This window comes from Myiozetetes cayanensis, unplaced genomic scaffold (assembly GCF_022539395.1).
Source record: "Myiozetetes cayanensis isolate MyiCay16 unplaced genomic scaffold, myiCay2020 scf18, whole genome shotgun sequence".
In the NCBI taxonomy this organism is placed as follows: Eukaryota; Metazoa; Chordata; class Aves; order Passeriformes; family Tyrannidae; genus Myiozetetes; species Myiozetetes cayanensis.
The window spans coordinates 14,813,864-14,829,234 of NW_026087389.1; the positions used below are offsets into that span (position 1 = coordinate 14,813,864).

At 51.1% G+C, this 15,371-nt stretch overlaps 1 protein-coding gene and 1 long non-coding RNA gene across 2 annotated transcripts; both read left to right on the forward strand.

Moving 5' to 3' along the window:
* Positions 1–525: 525 nt before the first annotated feature.
* LOC126638848 (uncharacterized) lies at positions 526–10,760 on the forward strand. The gene is made up of 4 exons (XM_050313075.1): positions 526–1,006; positions 4,374–4,448; positions 4,647–4,780; positions 9,921–10,760. Exons 1-4 carry the CDS (start codon positions 965–967, stop codon positions 10,408–10,410), a joined length of 741 nt encoding a protein of 246 aa, XP_050169032.1. The 5' UTR covers positions 526–964; the 3' UTR covers positions 10,411–10,760.
* A 66-nt stretch (positions 10,761–10,826) lies between these two features.
* Positions 10,827–15,371, forward strand: LOC126638849 (uncharacterized). Its single transcript, XR_007628702.1, has 3 exons — positions 10,827–11,343; positions 12,324–12,484; positions 13,353–15,371. It is a non-coding gene; the product is annotated as an uncharacterized LOC126638849 (long non-coding RNA).

The window sequence follows — 15,371 nt, forward strand, 5'->3', positions numbered from 1 at the left end:
TGTTCTGCTAAATTCTAAGAGTAAGAAGGTAGAAAGTCAAGATGCTAAAAAAGACTATGAATCTTTCTTGTGCTGTAGTTGAGAAATGAAAGTTTCTTCCCTTTTGTAAATGATTTCCAATGGTTTCAACATTCTCTTCCTTTTTTTTTTCTTTTTGTCATAGCAAAAAAATGAGGAAAAAAGGGGGAGAAGTAATGGAAAGGCCGAATGTTTCATTTTCTGGTTAATCCCTTAAGAAATTTAAAGAGTAAAGAAGTGGCTCATGCTGATTTCTGGAAAAAGGCAAAGAAACTCCGATTTCTGCCTGTCTGTCATTCTCCCCCACCACCCAATTGAAATAATTCATCCTGCCTTAAATTTAAACATTTGATTTGGAAACTGGGGCAGAAGGTGAGTGTTTGTGGGTGTGTTGGCAGGGGCATCCTGAGCAGAGAAAAGCTTTTGGAAGGGCAGGATGCAGCCCCAGCACTGCAGGGTGAGCTATACTGGGACTCTCCTTGGGTAAAACCATGGCGAGTGCTGCTGGGGTGGACGAGGAGGTGAAGATGCCAGCCCAGGAAATCTTTAAATACTTTCAACACAGGAGCTCAGCTCCCACTCCTGTTAATTTGGGAGCTTCTCCCAGCTGCTCTCCCTGGCTCTGAGCAATGCCCTGCTCCCAGGGTCAGCAGCCTGGGCATCCAGCACCCCTCAGGACAGCTCTTGCCCTCTCTGCCTGGGCGTTGTGTGGCAACAAAGGACAAAAGGGACTGGAGGAAAGCTCCCAGCTGCAGTGAATGATGCGTGCCCTCCTTTCCCATCAGAACCCCTCTGGAAGATGTTCATCACTAATGCCTTGTTTCTCTCATTTACATGAAGGTTTCTGCATCCACATGCATCCCTGCTCTGGACCACGTGGATCTCTGCTGCGGGAGCTTGTCCTCAGGGTAGACCAAGGCTTTGCTGAGCCAGTGGACTCCTGGTTATGTGCAGCATGAGGGTGCTCCCAAGCCAGGTTCAATGCTGGGTGAGTCACTTTCTTCTTGCTTTTTCTGAGCCTTTTCCCCCCAGTGCCACCCAGCTCACTGAACACGACTCCTCTGGGGCTGCTGCTCCGTGGCTGTTCACTCAGGTGCCCCCAGCCGTGCTCCCAGAGCGGTGGACAACTCCCCATGAGCAGCAAGGCATCCTTTCCTGGCACCTCTGGAAGCAAATCCCGCAGCAAGGGACCGCTGTTGTGCCTGCTTTCCCCAGATGATGATGTCAGGGAGGAGAAGGCATGCCGGGAGAGAATGACTTCACGGAGCCGCTCCGGGAATTGGTCCCCCCTCCTCTCAGAGAGGGCTGCTGGAAGGGAGCCCAGTGATGTCTTCATCCTCCTGCCCCAATGCAGGCACTGTTTGCAAACGCTGAGGCGATGCCGTTCAGAGAGGGGCCAGCCACCCTGGAGGATAATGTGGCTTTTGGTGGCTCTGCTCAAGCCCCGAGAGCCTCAAGGTGTGTTGTGGCTCGTGGGTACCAGCGGTGGGTTCGTGTGGCTCTGGAGGAAGGGGAAGGAGGAAGGTGGCTATTTGACTTCTTTTCTCAAAGTAAATGATCTCTGCCTGAATGGTGAATCCATTATGGCTGTCCCTGGACCCCACAGCCCTGTGAGGTGAGGATTTCCCCATTTACACCTGAAGCACAAGGGGAGATCTCCTAATGCAGCACAACGTTTTTGGACTGAATCAGTTGCTGGTGGAAGAACCCAGGCCCCAGCACACTGTGAGTTATCCCTGCAACCCACCATCACCACAGAAGAGCATTGCAGAAACACTCCACTCCTGGTGCAAAGGCTGCACGTGGCCAGAGCCCATCCACTGTTTATTGTGCAGGCAGGACCCTGGTCCTGTCCCCTCTCCTATGCAGGAGTGAGAAGTAAGTTCATTGAAAACATCTCTACTGGAGTACCAAAAAAATGCTTTAAAATGATCTGTTTTGCATTGGGAAGGGGAAGAAATGCAGAATGGATGGTTCTTGTCTCACATGAAACACCAAAGGATGGAAACAATTAATGAATTAATTTCACTAGCCCCATTGGAAGGGTGCTGGCCACAGCCCTGGGAAGTGGTTGATGGGGTTGTGGTTGATGTGTGCTGCCTCCCTTGCTTTGATCCAAACCAGTGTGAGCACCCATCCACAAATGTGGGGTCTCGCTGGCATCCTGCAGAGCCAGAGCCCGAGATGAGAGATGACTGTTCTTTGAAAGTCAGGATCAATAACCTCTGAAAATAATATTAATTAAAAAAACCCACCCAAACCAAAAAGCAGGACCTGCTCCTCTCTGCTCCCCCAATGGGAAGATGTGGCAAAGCCTTTCCTGTGTTTGGGTTAGTGCTCTGAGAAGAGCCAGGAAGACTTCTAGCAGGCTGTCTCCTAGGAAATGGACCCATTTCAATCCTGTATTAAATAACTGTGGGACTAAGCTCGTTTATCCTTTGCCTTTTCACACCCTGGGTGACCAAGTGAGGGCAAGTGCGAGACGAAGCAAGGCTGTGGGACGTGGCTGTGCCTCGGATCTGTGCCAGCCCCTCCGCCCAAGGACAGTGAGCTCAGAGCTGTCCAGGGTTGTGTTGGCTGCACAGGGAGCATCTGGAGCAGGAGGTGAGCATCTGGAGCAGTGGCAGCATCCGGAGTGCTCGGGAAGCTCCGGGAGCTGTTCCGTCTTGCTGTGTAATGAAATGCTGCCACACCTGTGCAAATTTCCCCGTAGCCCGAGGCTTGGGTGGAAGCGTGTGGGGATCATTAAATCAAGCTACTTAAGAGCTACTTGAAGATGGAAGATGTGAAACGGGGCGTATGGAATGGGTCATGTCTAGACGATCCCCCGAGCACCTGACTGCCTCCACCAGAGCTGCTGCTTGCAGTGACTCTGGCTCTTGGCTGGTGCCCCTGAGGGACAGGCAGAGCTGGCTCGTGCAGAAAGCCCAGCTGAGCTCCTGCTCCATCTTGCAGAGCGGTTGGGGCTTGCCTGGAAAGGCCAGGATGTCACCTCGCATTGAGGAGCCAGCCAGAGAACTCGGGCTGGTGGTGCCTGTAAGGACAGGACCTAAGGAAGGGTTGTGTGGATCTGGGATGCAGACCCCAGGTGTGCTGGGCTTGTGGCAGGCAGAGCTGGTCCTGCTTTGTTGGAACGTTCATGCTGTTTTTAGAAAGGCTCTGCTTAACTCCTCTGTGTTTTATCCTTTCTCCTGCCCTCCTCCTTCCCCTGGACTGAGATCCCAAGGAATTGTGAAGGAAGCTGGCTGGGAGAAAAAGGCTTTTAGTTTGAGAGAAGCCATAATGTGAGTTACCACTTGCCTCAGCCTTGTGCATTTGGGAGTTTCCTTAGTGCATTGCTGCATCCCAGAAGACTCTTCCACACAGCTCCCTGCTTATGTGCATCCCCAGGGGATTCTGTGTTGCTCCCTCACCTTCCCTTTCCAAGGTGTTGAGGTAACTCCTGAGAGCCAAGACTGCACTGGGATCTGGTAATGCAACATTTTTTCCTTTGGTAGTCAAGAGTGCAGGGTAGCAAGCTGGCTGTATCCCCCTCCCCAAAGCAGCCTCCCATTAGATCACTTTAAATCCAGCCCTGCTTGACCTCTGTGTCCAGTTTTAACAGCATGACCGAATAGTTGCCGATGGGGAAGCCTTGTTTGATTGTGGAGGTAATAAGATGATTCGAACACAAGAGCTGATAGTTTCAAGTAACTGCAACTTAACCTCGCTGCATAAAGCGTTATTGTCCTGCCACAGAAATCCTCTGTCCGGGGGAGCACAGCTGCAGGGAAAATAAATGCTCTTCTTTTTTTCTTTTTCTTTCTCTTTTTGCTGTTTGTTTGTTTAAAGCCCAGGGACCTCGGGTTGGTTTGCTCTCGTTGGCCGCGATGGAGCAGTGGTGGGATGTGGGTGTTGAGCTCTGCCCAGGGAGCTGTGGATCCCTGGGTGACTGTGGGGAAAATTCCCTTTAATCCAGGGAATTAAACCCCAAGCAAAGCCATTGATGGTCATGGGTTTAGTTGAAATCCAGGCCAAATCCTGGCTCCATTGAAGTTAAATGGGAGTTTTAGCTGCTGGTTGCAGAGGGATCAGGGCTGGTCCCTACTGCCAGTTGTTGAGCATGTTTGCCCTACTGACCTCAGCGGGATGGACTGCCCTGCCTGGGGTGGGCACACACCTGGGATCTGGCTCCCTAGGTGCTGCAATAATCTTGGAGCACTTAGGATGGCAGTGGGTGCCCCATTTGTGCTTTGCCTCCCCTGTACAGGTCCTGACTCTAGACCAAGCCCACATTGTTCTGTCTGAACCGTCTGAGAAACCTCACCAAGCAGCAGCTGCTAATTCATCATTTGCCTTCTTAAAACCATCTCCAGATACAGAAACAGCTTGTCACTGCCTGTAACCAGCAGGAATACCAGATCCTGCCAGCATCTGTTTTGGACATTGAGGCAAGTGGGTCTGGGACAGCTTTGTCTGGGGTAGAAAACCACTACTAGTGTCATACCAGGACTGCTGGTTGCCTGCTCCTGCCATGCCACGAGGCCAGGAGAAGTATTCCTAGACAGGCCGACCCTTCTAGGTGTGTTATAAATGGGGTACTAGATATATTTGAGTATTTGTTTATGAGTGGCATATGTTTTGGACAGAAGTTGCTGGTCCCTGGGTGCTGGGAGCTGCAGGACCAACCACGTCCATCAGTGCTGCATGTCCAGCTCAGGGCAGGAGACACCGGACCTGGGGCCGTGTTGCTCTTCTGGCAGTTCAGACCGACTGTGCAAAGGTAATGGGGGGGCTGTTTTGTTTGCTTAGTTTTATTTTTTAAAAACTTCTTAATTTTTTTTTTTAATTCCTCTCCCACGCTCATCCGTGGGGTGAACAGGGAAGGTTTTAGTCCAGCTGGTTTTGGGAGCACTTAGAAATCCCCGTGGGGATTTTTTATCTGGCAGAGCTGGGATGCTTTCTTCACAGTCATGGCTAACATAGAAACATTTCTATTGATTAGTTGCACTTATTTGTTTGTCCAAACACACAGCAGCCCAAGCCTGCAATTGTGTGTGTACTCAAATGTCTTCCAAAAGCCACTCCTACCGCCCCTGCAAAATAGTTGGAGAGTGACACAAGAGTGATAAACATCTGGCCATGGGAATGCTCTGGAGTGAATGAACAGGAGTTGTGAATGGGGACGGCTCCCTGTGAGTGGCTCTGTGGTGGCAGTGACTTCACTCCCTGTGAGACCCACATAAGCGAGGCAGTGCCTCTGTGTCCCAGAGGAGAGGCAGTGACCCTGAGAGCCCAGCTCTGGAAAGTCCCTTGCTCAAGGAAGAGACTTCAGCAGATGCTTCATCCAAGCTTTTCTTCTGGCACGGATCGAGGTCTGGATTTGTCCTTAATGGTTCTCGCTGAAATCCGTGCTTAACGTCATCTGGTGAGGGGAATCAGTGATTTGTGGTCTGTGTCAGGAATCAGCTGTCCTGTTCATCAAAGCTTCCAGCCTGATGATGGGATATTTGCTGAAGATGTTTTAAGAAATTCTACTGCTTGGGACTAAAATAATGTCACTTTATCATTAATACACCATGAAAGCCTCAGAGACTGAGTCTGTACCAACTGCTGGTTCACATCCTAGTAAAATCCTGCTGGTGTAAGTATGTTTCTAGACAAGCATGATTTTTGTTCTTTGCTCCTGGGAGCTAGCAAAGTTTTATTATTTTTTTAATTATTTTTCAAACATTGCCTCTACAAGCTTCTCAAACTTCTCTCAGGAAATATCTTTGCCATTAGTACTAAGTAGGTGCTTTTTAAAAAGCTTAGAAGAATGAAGGCTGAAATGAAATCCAAAACCAATCAAATCATCCAGTTCTGAAACCTTTTTGGAGAGATTTCTGTTTGAAACACTGCGAGGGATGTGCACCAACTCTACTGACTTGAGTCCAGCCACAAATTATTTGTGACACGGGTGAGAAACATGAACAGCTTTGGTGGGAGCTGAATTTCCATCAGCAGAGACATCCTGGCAGGTGGAACAATTGCCTTTTTCAGGCCCAAACTGGGGTCTGGGGCAGGGATCATCCTTGCTTGGGATTCCTGCTTCCGTTGCTGCTCCACACTGGTGGTGCTCAAAGCTTCCCCTTCTCTAAAAATGATTTTGCTTGGGGACTTTGGCTTTCCTGGTTGGCATGGCCCCAGCTCTTTCTGACAGTGAGAGGTACTGGGTGATGGGGTGGGTGAGGTCCTGTGGTGGAAGCAGGAGGGGATACCAATGCCTGAGCCCAGGGCTCCCTCTCCTCCTCCCTGGGTGATGCCGGGGCAGAGGCTGCCACTCCTCCCCTGAGCACGACACCCAAACCCACGAGCTGCCTTGCATCCCCTAAGTTATGTTCTCTGGTTTATGGGTGGCTTCCTCAGTCTCTTTTGGAATGCTTTGGGTTTTGCTTAAAAACACTGCAATAGTGGGAAATGGTTTTGACAGAAGATCCAGCCTCTTTTTCTTGCATGTCCTCAGCACAGAGGCAGCAACTATTGGAAGAAAATCCCAAATATTTTCCAGGTGATGTGTTTCTCGTCTGCCACTGTTGTGGGCACTGGGGAAATGCAGGAATGCTCTCCCAACAGCTGGCAGTACCCTGAATCTGCCACTTGCTCTTCTTTCCCAGGGCAGCAGAAACTGAGTCTCCAAGCTCAACAGTAGTCTCATGGTTCAGCTTTTTAGGCCCACACCACAAAGAGCCCAGACTGGCTCTATGCCCTGAGAGGTGCTGATGGTGAGGGCTCTATGGACCACCTGGTCCTGCACCTTGCATCTGTCCTAGCCCTCAGCTGCAGCACATTTTCTGCTCCCTCAGGGATTGCTGGTGTCCCAGGACCCCACCACTCCTTGACCTGAATCTCTAGCTTTCTGTGCTTCCTTTCTTCTCTCTCATAATTTGGGGCAGGTCTTGGACAGCAGGCACATGTAGGAGTGGCTCAGGTGGCTAAGGAGGACCTCAGTGATGAGGTCAGACAACAAGGACCAGGGTAGCTGTGCTCTGGGATGGCTAGGATCTCCCCAAAGGCCTCCTTGAATCCTTGCCTCCTCAACTCGGGGTCCTGCAGTGTGTACCACACTCAGTTCCCAAGAAGCTCCAAGTCATGTGTCACTTCTGCAAAGCCTTGGCCTGCCTCTCTCAAGCCAGAGGTGCCTGATGAAATTCCTGTTATCTTCTGCAGCGGCCCAGGACAAGGACCCTGGCTTTGCTTGCACCTCCCTGGGTAGAGGGAGTTCCAACTGCCAGTGTAACATCACTCCTCTCCTCCACCACAGATGCACAAGCAGGGAAACTAGGTCACATCGTGGAGGTGTATCTGCCTTGTCCCTTGAGAAATCCTTTTTTCTTTATTTGTTTGGTGACCTGTGTCTTATCCTGGCTGGTGAAGAGCTGGTTTATGATGCATGGCTGGAAAAGAGTGGCTGAATCAGAGAGTTTTGGCAGAGGCCAGGCTGAAGGTGGGGTTTGAGCATGGTACCAGTTGCAGGAGCTGCGAAAGCTCAACCAGCCCCCCCAGGAGCCTCCCCAGCTGCTCCCAAGCTCTCTGCACCTCTCCTGGAGGCAAATCCTTGCTAGCTTTGGGATTTCTCTGCATGTGCCTTGATCCTAGGAGGGCTTTTTTTCTCATGGGGAAGGTTGCGTGGAAATAACCTGATGTGGGAATGTGCTCTTTGCACCAAAGGGGTTAAAGTCTGCTCCTTCCCTCTGGGCTGACCATGGAAAATACTGCTCATGCCAGGGACTATGCAGGACAGAAACTAGGGCTCCTAGGATACAACTATACAAATAATACAACTTGTTCCATGAGCAGCGGAAACCAGCAAAGCCTGGTTTCCGATGGGTTTATGTTGTGGAGTAAAGGGTGCTCATGGGCTCTTACCAGCCGGTAAAAGCTAAACACGCACCCATCACCTTCTCATCAGCCACCAAACTTCACAAAAGTTACATAACCAGCAGCTTAATTCTCTATTTTTTTTTTTGCTGGGATCAAGTCACACTTGATTTCTAGGGTAGAGTACATGTGTGATGGAGATGTTCAGCAGATGCATGCTGGAGCCTCACAGCAGCCAGGCCTTCATCTGTTTGTCACAAGCCCCTTCTTGGCACAGCAGCAGCCCATGTGACCCTTCAAGAGGCAGAGGAGCGGTAGGGATGTAGCAGGGGTTTCTAACTAAACCCAACCAAGATGTGCTTGCTGGTTTTTTGATCAGGAGATGATGAAGGCTCCTTAGTGAAGCACTAGCGGGGAGAAGGCGAGGGAGCTGCTGTGTCATCTTCATGAGGGTGGCAGTGGGGCCACTGGTGTCCCCTCGCTCTGATGTGGGGAGAAGCACCAGCAGAAACTGGTGTCCTGTGAGTGAGGGGAGGCTTGGGAGAGCCCCATTCTTTTCCATATCCAGCAGCGTGGTCCATCTTCACCCTGCCCCATCTCCTGAGCCGACCGTGGGAGCCACAGCTCTGCCGTGCTCCTTGGCAGTTCGGTTCTGAGGGATGAGTGTAAACGCTGTCCGCAGCTGGGTGGGATGGCAGGAGGCTGCTTTGCCTCGCTGGGAGCGCAGACTGGAGCTGTGTGGTTTGCAGGAGGATGACACAGGCTGGGATGACTTGTCACTGTGAACGCACGAGACGCTACTGGGGTGCTCATTAACGGGAAGGGAGGAGAGGGTCCCGAGGTAAACAGAGCAGGGCTGGCAGATGACTGCGCCATCTCTGCGCAACCTCGTCTAAGCCTATTTATATAAATCATGTGAAACCCAAATTAGAATTTTATCCATCTGCTGTGCTGTAAGTTGCTCTTCCACCAGCACAGCAAGCCAAGAAAATGCTCTTAACTCCGTAAGATCTGCCTTGAGCGTGAGAAAGGTTTGTATACAAGGCCCAGTGCTGGTGTGGGGGCTGTGAGGACTCATGCTGCAGCCTCCTGCAAGGCTGCAGGATGGGCTGTCACCACGTCCTCCAGGAGACAGCAGTGGCTTGACATCAAGGGCAAGCCAGGAAGAGATGTGGACGTTCAGTGAGAAGCCTCCAAGGCTTTACTGTGAGCAGGAGGACAAGGACTCACCTCTGCCTCGTGTGTGACATAACCATGGCTGGAAGTGTTGAGCAAGATCATCTCTGCCTGACTCCTGGTCCCAAACACTGTGGTGAGCTTGTCGTGGTCTGGCACAATGAGGAAGGTAGGGAAAAGCCCTTCTGTATTTTCCCATGTTTCCTACCTGTAACAGAGCTGGACTTCTGAGCCATTCCCTCAAGGAGGCTGTTACCTGTTTGCTCTGCAAGTGCTCAGCACTCTCCGTGGGGCGGCTCCTCCCAGGCATTACACCGGGGCAACCCAAATGTGGCCACAGGTCTGTGCCTGCCTTCACATGTGGCTGAACTCGCCTCTCCTCTGGGAGCACACACTCTTAGGAGGATCCCGATGACTCGGCCGGCCGGACACTGCCCTGGCAGCAAGCACAGGGCTGGCCCTGCCACCACAGTGCAGCAATTTCTAGGAAACACATCTGCCTCCCCACATGGGAGGTCCCTGGTGAAGATGATGACTCACCAAGGGATCTCTTGACCTCTCTACCCAGCACTGTTGCGATCTGGCTTTCTTGGTGTTTAGTGCTTTTACCATCATTAAAAATAAACCCTACTTTTTTTCTGTTATTTCCCCCTCACCGAATTGAAGGTTTCGGTGAACAGTTTGGGGGTAAACAAGTGAAGATGACACTGTGGAGGAACAGTTGGTCAAGTTTGTGAGAGATGGAGCCAGATCTAAATATGGCACAGCCTCACTGGTACAGAGCAGAAGGAAGGTGGCATATGTGTCTGAGCAGTTGGATTGCTGCATGCTCTGTTAGATTTCCTTAACATCAAGTGTGTTCTCTTCCTTTTTCCTTTCCTTTTTAGCATAAAAAAAAAAAAAGGACTAGAAGCTCACCAAAAAAGTCCTAGGGTGGAAATAGGGAAGGGCTACATGGAGGTGATGGACCCTTTGGCTCAGCTGACAGGTGGAGGCAGAGGTGTCTGGATGAGATGCTCCTCTGCAAGGACCAAACCAGGAGGCCATGGCCACCCCCAGCCAATCCCCTTGCTGCTGATGCACACACCAAAATTGGGCCTGGCAAAGGCCTTTTCCCAGGTGACCTCCATGCTGCTGGGTACCAATGGAGTGATTGCTCTGGGTTATGTGTCCCTCAGAGTCCAAGACCTGCAAGAGGGAGGAGATCTGTGGTGCTCATCTGGAGATGCTGCACACTGTCAGCCTTCCAGCTGGGCCTCTGCACACCAGAAACAAGATGGACCAGGTGCTCTGGGCTGTGTCCTCAAAGTGAGTGTCTCCTCCAAAGTCCCAGGCCACTTTGTTGGCACAGAAAAGCTGATTCCCTCTAGCATTTAGTTCCTCCTGGGAAGTGCATCCTTACACCCTCTGATTGCACCAGCTCTTTGGGCCTCTTTGTCTACTGACAAAAAACCAGCAGAGAAATCAATGTCCTTGGATTGTCTTCACTGCTGGCATGAACTGCACAAGGATTTCACTCTCCCCCTGCAGCTGACTGTGGAGGCAGCCAGAGGCCAGGCTACAATGGGGAAACAGGGTGCTACTGGATGCACACTGCCAGTCCTCACGTGGCTCCTGCCCATCCTGGTAGGCAACCACAGCCCCTGCGCTGGGGGGACTGAAGCTTTCTTGCCTGTGGAATGCTCTTGCTGGGTTTTCAAATGCAAGGAGCAGCCAGCACTATCATGGGAAAAAATCTAGCCTGGCCCTTTTTGTCACTGTTTAAGCTTTGGTTGGCCCAGGAGCTGGGGAGGGTCTCCCCAGCCAGCTGCAGGCCCCGCAGCACCCTTCCTGCTCTCCCTGGCAGGGTGGGTGTGCAGCCAGAGCAGTATGGCTATACAGAACATAGCCTCCACTGGGAAGTCAGTGTTTGCCAGCAAATAGCATAAGGTTTTCATTTGGTTTAATTGCCTCAGAGTCAGTCTCCTAATTTGCATTTTAGATCAGAGACCCCAAAGTCCTCAGCCCAGGAGAAAGTGCTACAGAGGAAGGATGAAACAAAGACAGGTCCTGGAGCACTGGTTGTGCTGCCTGGTGTCTTGCAGCAGTGCTGCCTTGGAGCTACTTCTTCTGCCCTCTGAATGGTGTGAAAATGACCAAAAACCAAAGGGCCCAGCCTGCCTCTGGAAGGGTAAAAAGCTGTTGGAGCATTGCTTGATTGAAGAGGCTGAGGATGGTGCCTGATTTCCTGCATCCACATCCTGGGAAAGCAGTTGGAAATTGATCCTGGTTTGGTCATCCACTGATGAGCTAATTTTTAACACCAAGCATGTGAGTATAAAAGGGATTAAACATAAGTTTAAGAGCTTTAATCACATAAAACGGAGGTGGTTCAAATGCCCTTTGTGAATGCTGAGGTTCATCTTATTTCGAGGGGTAAAAACAGAGGAATATAGAAACAGAATCTTCTGTGATGCAAAATTGCTTCTTTTTCCACAGTTTTGCTTAGTTCATTTTTATGAACAGACTCTTAATTCAGTTTAACTCAGTCTCTTTTTTCCCCTTGCTCTCCCTCTGCAATGTAATCCCACTCTGTGTCTAGGTTACTGGCAACCAGTATATCAAGCTCTAGCCAAGCATGTATTAAAATAAAGCTGCAATCTGCTGAAAAACAGGTTTTAAGATGGAAACAAATAATTAGAAATACACAAATTAGTGTCTGTCTGACAACAGGTTGAGCTCTGCACAGATTTAAACAAAGCTGTAGTGGCAGGATGTGAGCGATTCAAACCGGAGGCAGTGGCTGAGTTTTGACTTTAATGGGTCAAGTGGAAATTATGTGGGGAAGGAGCAAACCCTGGGTGGGTTTGGCTGGGGCTGAGCACCCAGAACTGAGAGATTAAATAGCAACACATGGGGGCTTTGAGTAACTCGTGGCCTTTCAAGGACCAAGGCCTCATGAAGCAGGAGCCTTGGCCGATGTTAGAGTTGCATATGCTGCTGCTGCTGCTGTCTCTGGCACTGGTCCTTCCCCTGTGCTGACTGCCTGCACTGGTGCGTGTTTATGGGCAGTGATGAAGGTGTGGAAGCACTTTCTGTGGTTTTGTACCTTTGCTGGGGGTGTTTTTTTTGCCTGCAGGCTCCCACGGTCTGGCAATGCCTTGGGGCCAGGCTGGGGGAGCCCTGCCCATGCCCCCTCAGCTGGGCAATGGACAGCAGGGCCCCTGCAGAGCTTTCCAGCAGCTGCTGGGAGCAGTTCAGTTAAATATTCTTTTCCTCTCATTCACATGGGCATCTCACCGCTGGAATAGCAATGTGCCAGTTCCTCGGGGAGCCTGTGAGCAGCAAGTCAGCCAGCAGCCTGGATCGTTCTTCTGCACCCATTGTTATGGAAATTGCCTCAGAGACAGTTGCTCCAGCAAACATTTTTAGAAGCTTGAGTGAGCTGTGCAACAGCAAAACTACTCTGGAGGTGAGGAAAACCCCCCCTCCAGGCTCCCAGCACTGCCCCTTCCTCCAGTGGCACAGTGGAACCTTACTGGCTCTCTTGGGTGAGATGGGATTTAGGGTGTTTCTTTGCCTGGTAAGGCAGGGAGAAGGAGCCTCTGGAGGAGAAGCCCCTTCTGCGTCAGTCTCCAAGGAAACCCTTGGTGTTGCGTGGCTCAGCCTTTTTCGCACGCCTGGAGTTTGGGCAGTGGCTCACACGTCCCAGAGTTGTGCTTGAATCATACATCCATGCTTTCGTCTGCCAGTGGCATTTCGTAAGTGCAAAATTTAGGCAAATTGTGGGGTTTTCCTGCCCCTCTGAGATGCCAGTTTATCTCAAGGATACTCACGGTTGGACAGGTGCGCGGGAGAAGTGACGTCCTCCCGCGAGCTCGGGAGAAACTAACCCTATCTCTGTTTTGAATGCACATTCCTTACCACTGAGTCTGAAAGGAGAAGCCTTCTAGTGTTCCCACACCTCCCAGATTCTTGAGAGCAAGCCTGGGAGCTGTGGTGGTTATGGGGAACCTTGGGCAGCAGGTGCTTCCAGGTCTGCTGCCACCAGCCTGGCTGCAGTGCCTCAACCAGAGCAGGTCACAGCGAGCTGCTGGGGAAGAGGAGCTGTCTCTGCCCACTGCCTGGTGACAAGTGGGAGGAGGAGAGGAGGGCAAGTCACTACCCTACAAGTTTCTAGCCCCCCTTCAGGTTAGGGCTGGACACCCACACGGGCAGTTTCACTGCTCACCCCCCATTTGTGCTGAAGTACCCAGCCCTCTCATCTCAGTTTTGATCCAAAAAAATCATCTCATCTCGATTCTCTACAAGCAATTACAGTTAAGGCTTGCTTCTCCTAGGTTAGCTCACGCTCATCACCACTGCCTGCTGTGGAGCCGGACCAGATCTCCAGCCCATGCCCAGGAGCCCTGAGCAGCCTCAGCTGATGGAAGGGAAAAGCATGGATCCAGTGACCTTTGTTTGCATAACTGCTGCCCACAGTCCCTGCCTGACATTTGAGGAGCGGCCGTGAGTGCTGCAGGGGTGCACGGTGATGGGGTGCTGGGCAGGGCAGGTGAACCTCATCCTTGCTGGCAGAGTGCCAGGCTGAGCCCTGACCCTTCCTTTCTCTCTCTGGAAGTCACAGTGGACTCTCGTGGTGGTGTCTCACCAGGAATCAAGGACAAGAGACGTCTCCCCGCTCCTTGCTGGCCAGGCAGAGGGACTGACCACAGTTTGTCTATTCCCAGGGCTGTTTTGCTGCCCACAGCAATGGAGCCAGAGCAGAGTGGAGTGTGTTTGGCTCTGTGGAATGTTGTGTCACTCACTGCAGGTGCCATGGGACTGAGCAAGAGGGAGCTCACAGGCTGGGGCTGGGAGGGGACCTTGTCATCCCAGTGGAGATGCCAGCAGTCACGAGGGGTGGCAAGGTGCCACCAAACAGCCTGGGCCACACTGGCCTGCCAGCTCCCCAGTTTCAGCCTGGCTGCTCCTCAGCATGCCCCCAGCAGTGCCTGGGGTGGGGAAGGACGACTCCATCCCATCCCAGGCCTGCCTCCTCTGGCTTTTCCAAGCTGGCTGGTATTAATGCCTCCAGGCACTTCCTGCAGGACCACAGTGCCAAGTGCTGCAGATGCTGTTGAAGCCGCTGAGCATCCTGACCTTTACACTGGTGAGTTGCCCAGCTTTGCAGCCAGTACAGCTAAAGGGTGTCTTTCTCCCTGAACCTTGGGGACTCTTCATGCCAAGGATCCTCGATGTTGCCAACCCCCAAAGCTCAACAGCCAGAAGCACGAGATCAGCATAAGCCCCCAAGTTTCCTTTAATAAAGAAAATTTCAGGGGAGGATGAGGAAGGCTAATTCTTTGTATTTTGTATTCTGAACCATTTGTGCTTATTTTACCTCCCGTGCAGTACTTTGTCTGCTGCACTTGTGCTGGCTGGACGCTCCCTTTTATTTTGTTTTGTTTGCATTTAATGTGAAAACTGAGCTTTTTGGGGCAAGAAGCTGAAGCTTGGCCACAGAAACTGAGCCCTGGGCTGTGCCTGACTATGAAAGTCAGATGCCTTTGCTGGACATCTTGCTGCTTTAGCTGCAGATAGCAGGGAAGAGCACTTTAATATTTATCCTGAGCTAAAAAAACAAGTAGAATGGAGAAAAATATACAAAGTAGGCCATGAAAACAGGGTTGGTGAACATCTGAGATCCGCTCCTAATTAATAGCAGTTCCCATCCCAGAAATCATACCATTCAGCAAAAGTTAATCATCTTTGCTCATACATACAATACACTTCAAGAGAGAATGAGTCACCCTCATTGAAATGTCTAATGTTATGAAATCCAGTGTGACTGATGTAACAGACCCGGCTGAGCTCTCCAAATTGGCCAGCAGCACCAGGCTGTGTGTGACCTGACTTCATTGAGTCTGCTTGTTTCTACCCAGGATGGATTTTCCCTTTAGTTACTGGAACAGGCTCATGGCAAAGGACCCAAGAAGGACGTGGGAGGGCAGGTGAGTGGGGCAGGAGGGGCTGGCATTGCCAAGCCCCTGTAGTCCTCACTTCCCACCGTGGAGCTGCCTATCCCCACTCTTGGGAGCCCACAAAGCACAGAGGCCCCGATCCTGCAAATATCTGGGCACCCACGTAATTCACAGCTCATTGGGGTGCCTGGGACCAGCACTTTAATAACATCACTCTGCATGCTTAACCATTCACAGGCCTGGGGATTTATTCTTCCCTACTTCGTTCAGAGAGGAATGTAGGTTGAATTCAGCATTAAGATTCTGCATTGATATCAGCTGTTCCCTCTTAAATTAAATATTATTACCTGCAAACATTTCCTTTTAGCACTGGGAGCCGTTTGCTTGGTGTACTTT

Coding starts and splice junctions, on each gene's coding strand:
- LOC126638848 (XM_050313075.1), top strand. CDS start 965: ATGTGCAGCATGAGGGTGCTCCCAAGCCAGGTTCAATGCTGG. Junction 1,007..4,373: donor CAAGCCAGGTTCAATGCTGG/GTGAGTCACTTT, acceptor AACCATCTCCAG/ATACAGAAACAGCTTGTCAC. Junction 4,781..9,920: donor TTCAGACCGACTGTGCAAAG/GTAATGGGGGGG, acceptor TTTCCTTTTTAG/CATAAAAAAAAAAAAAGGAC.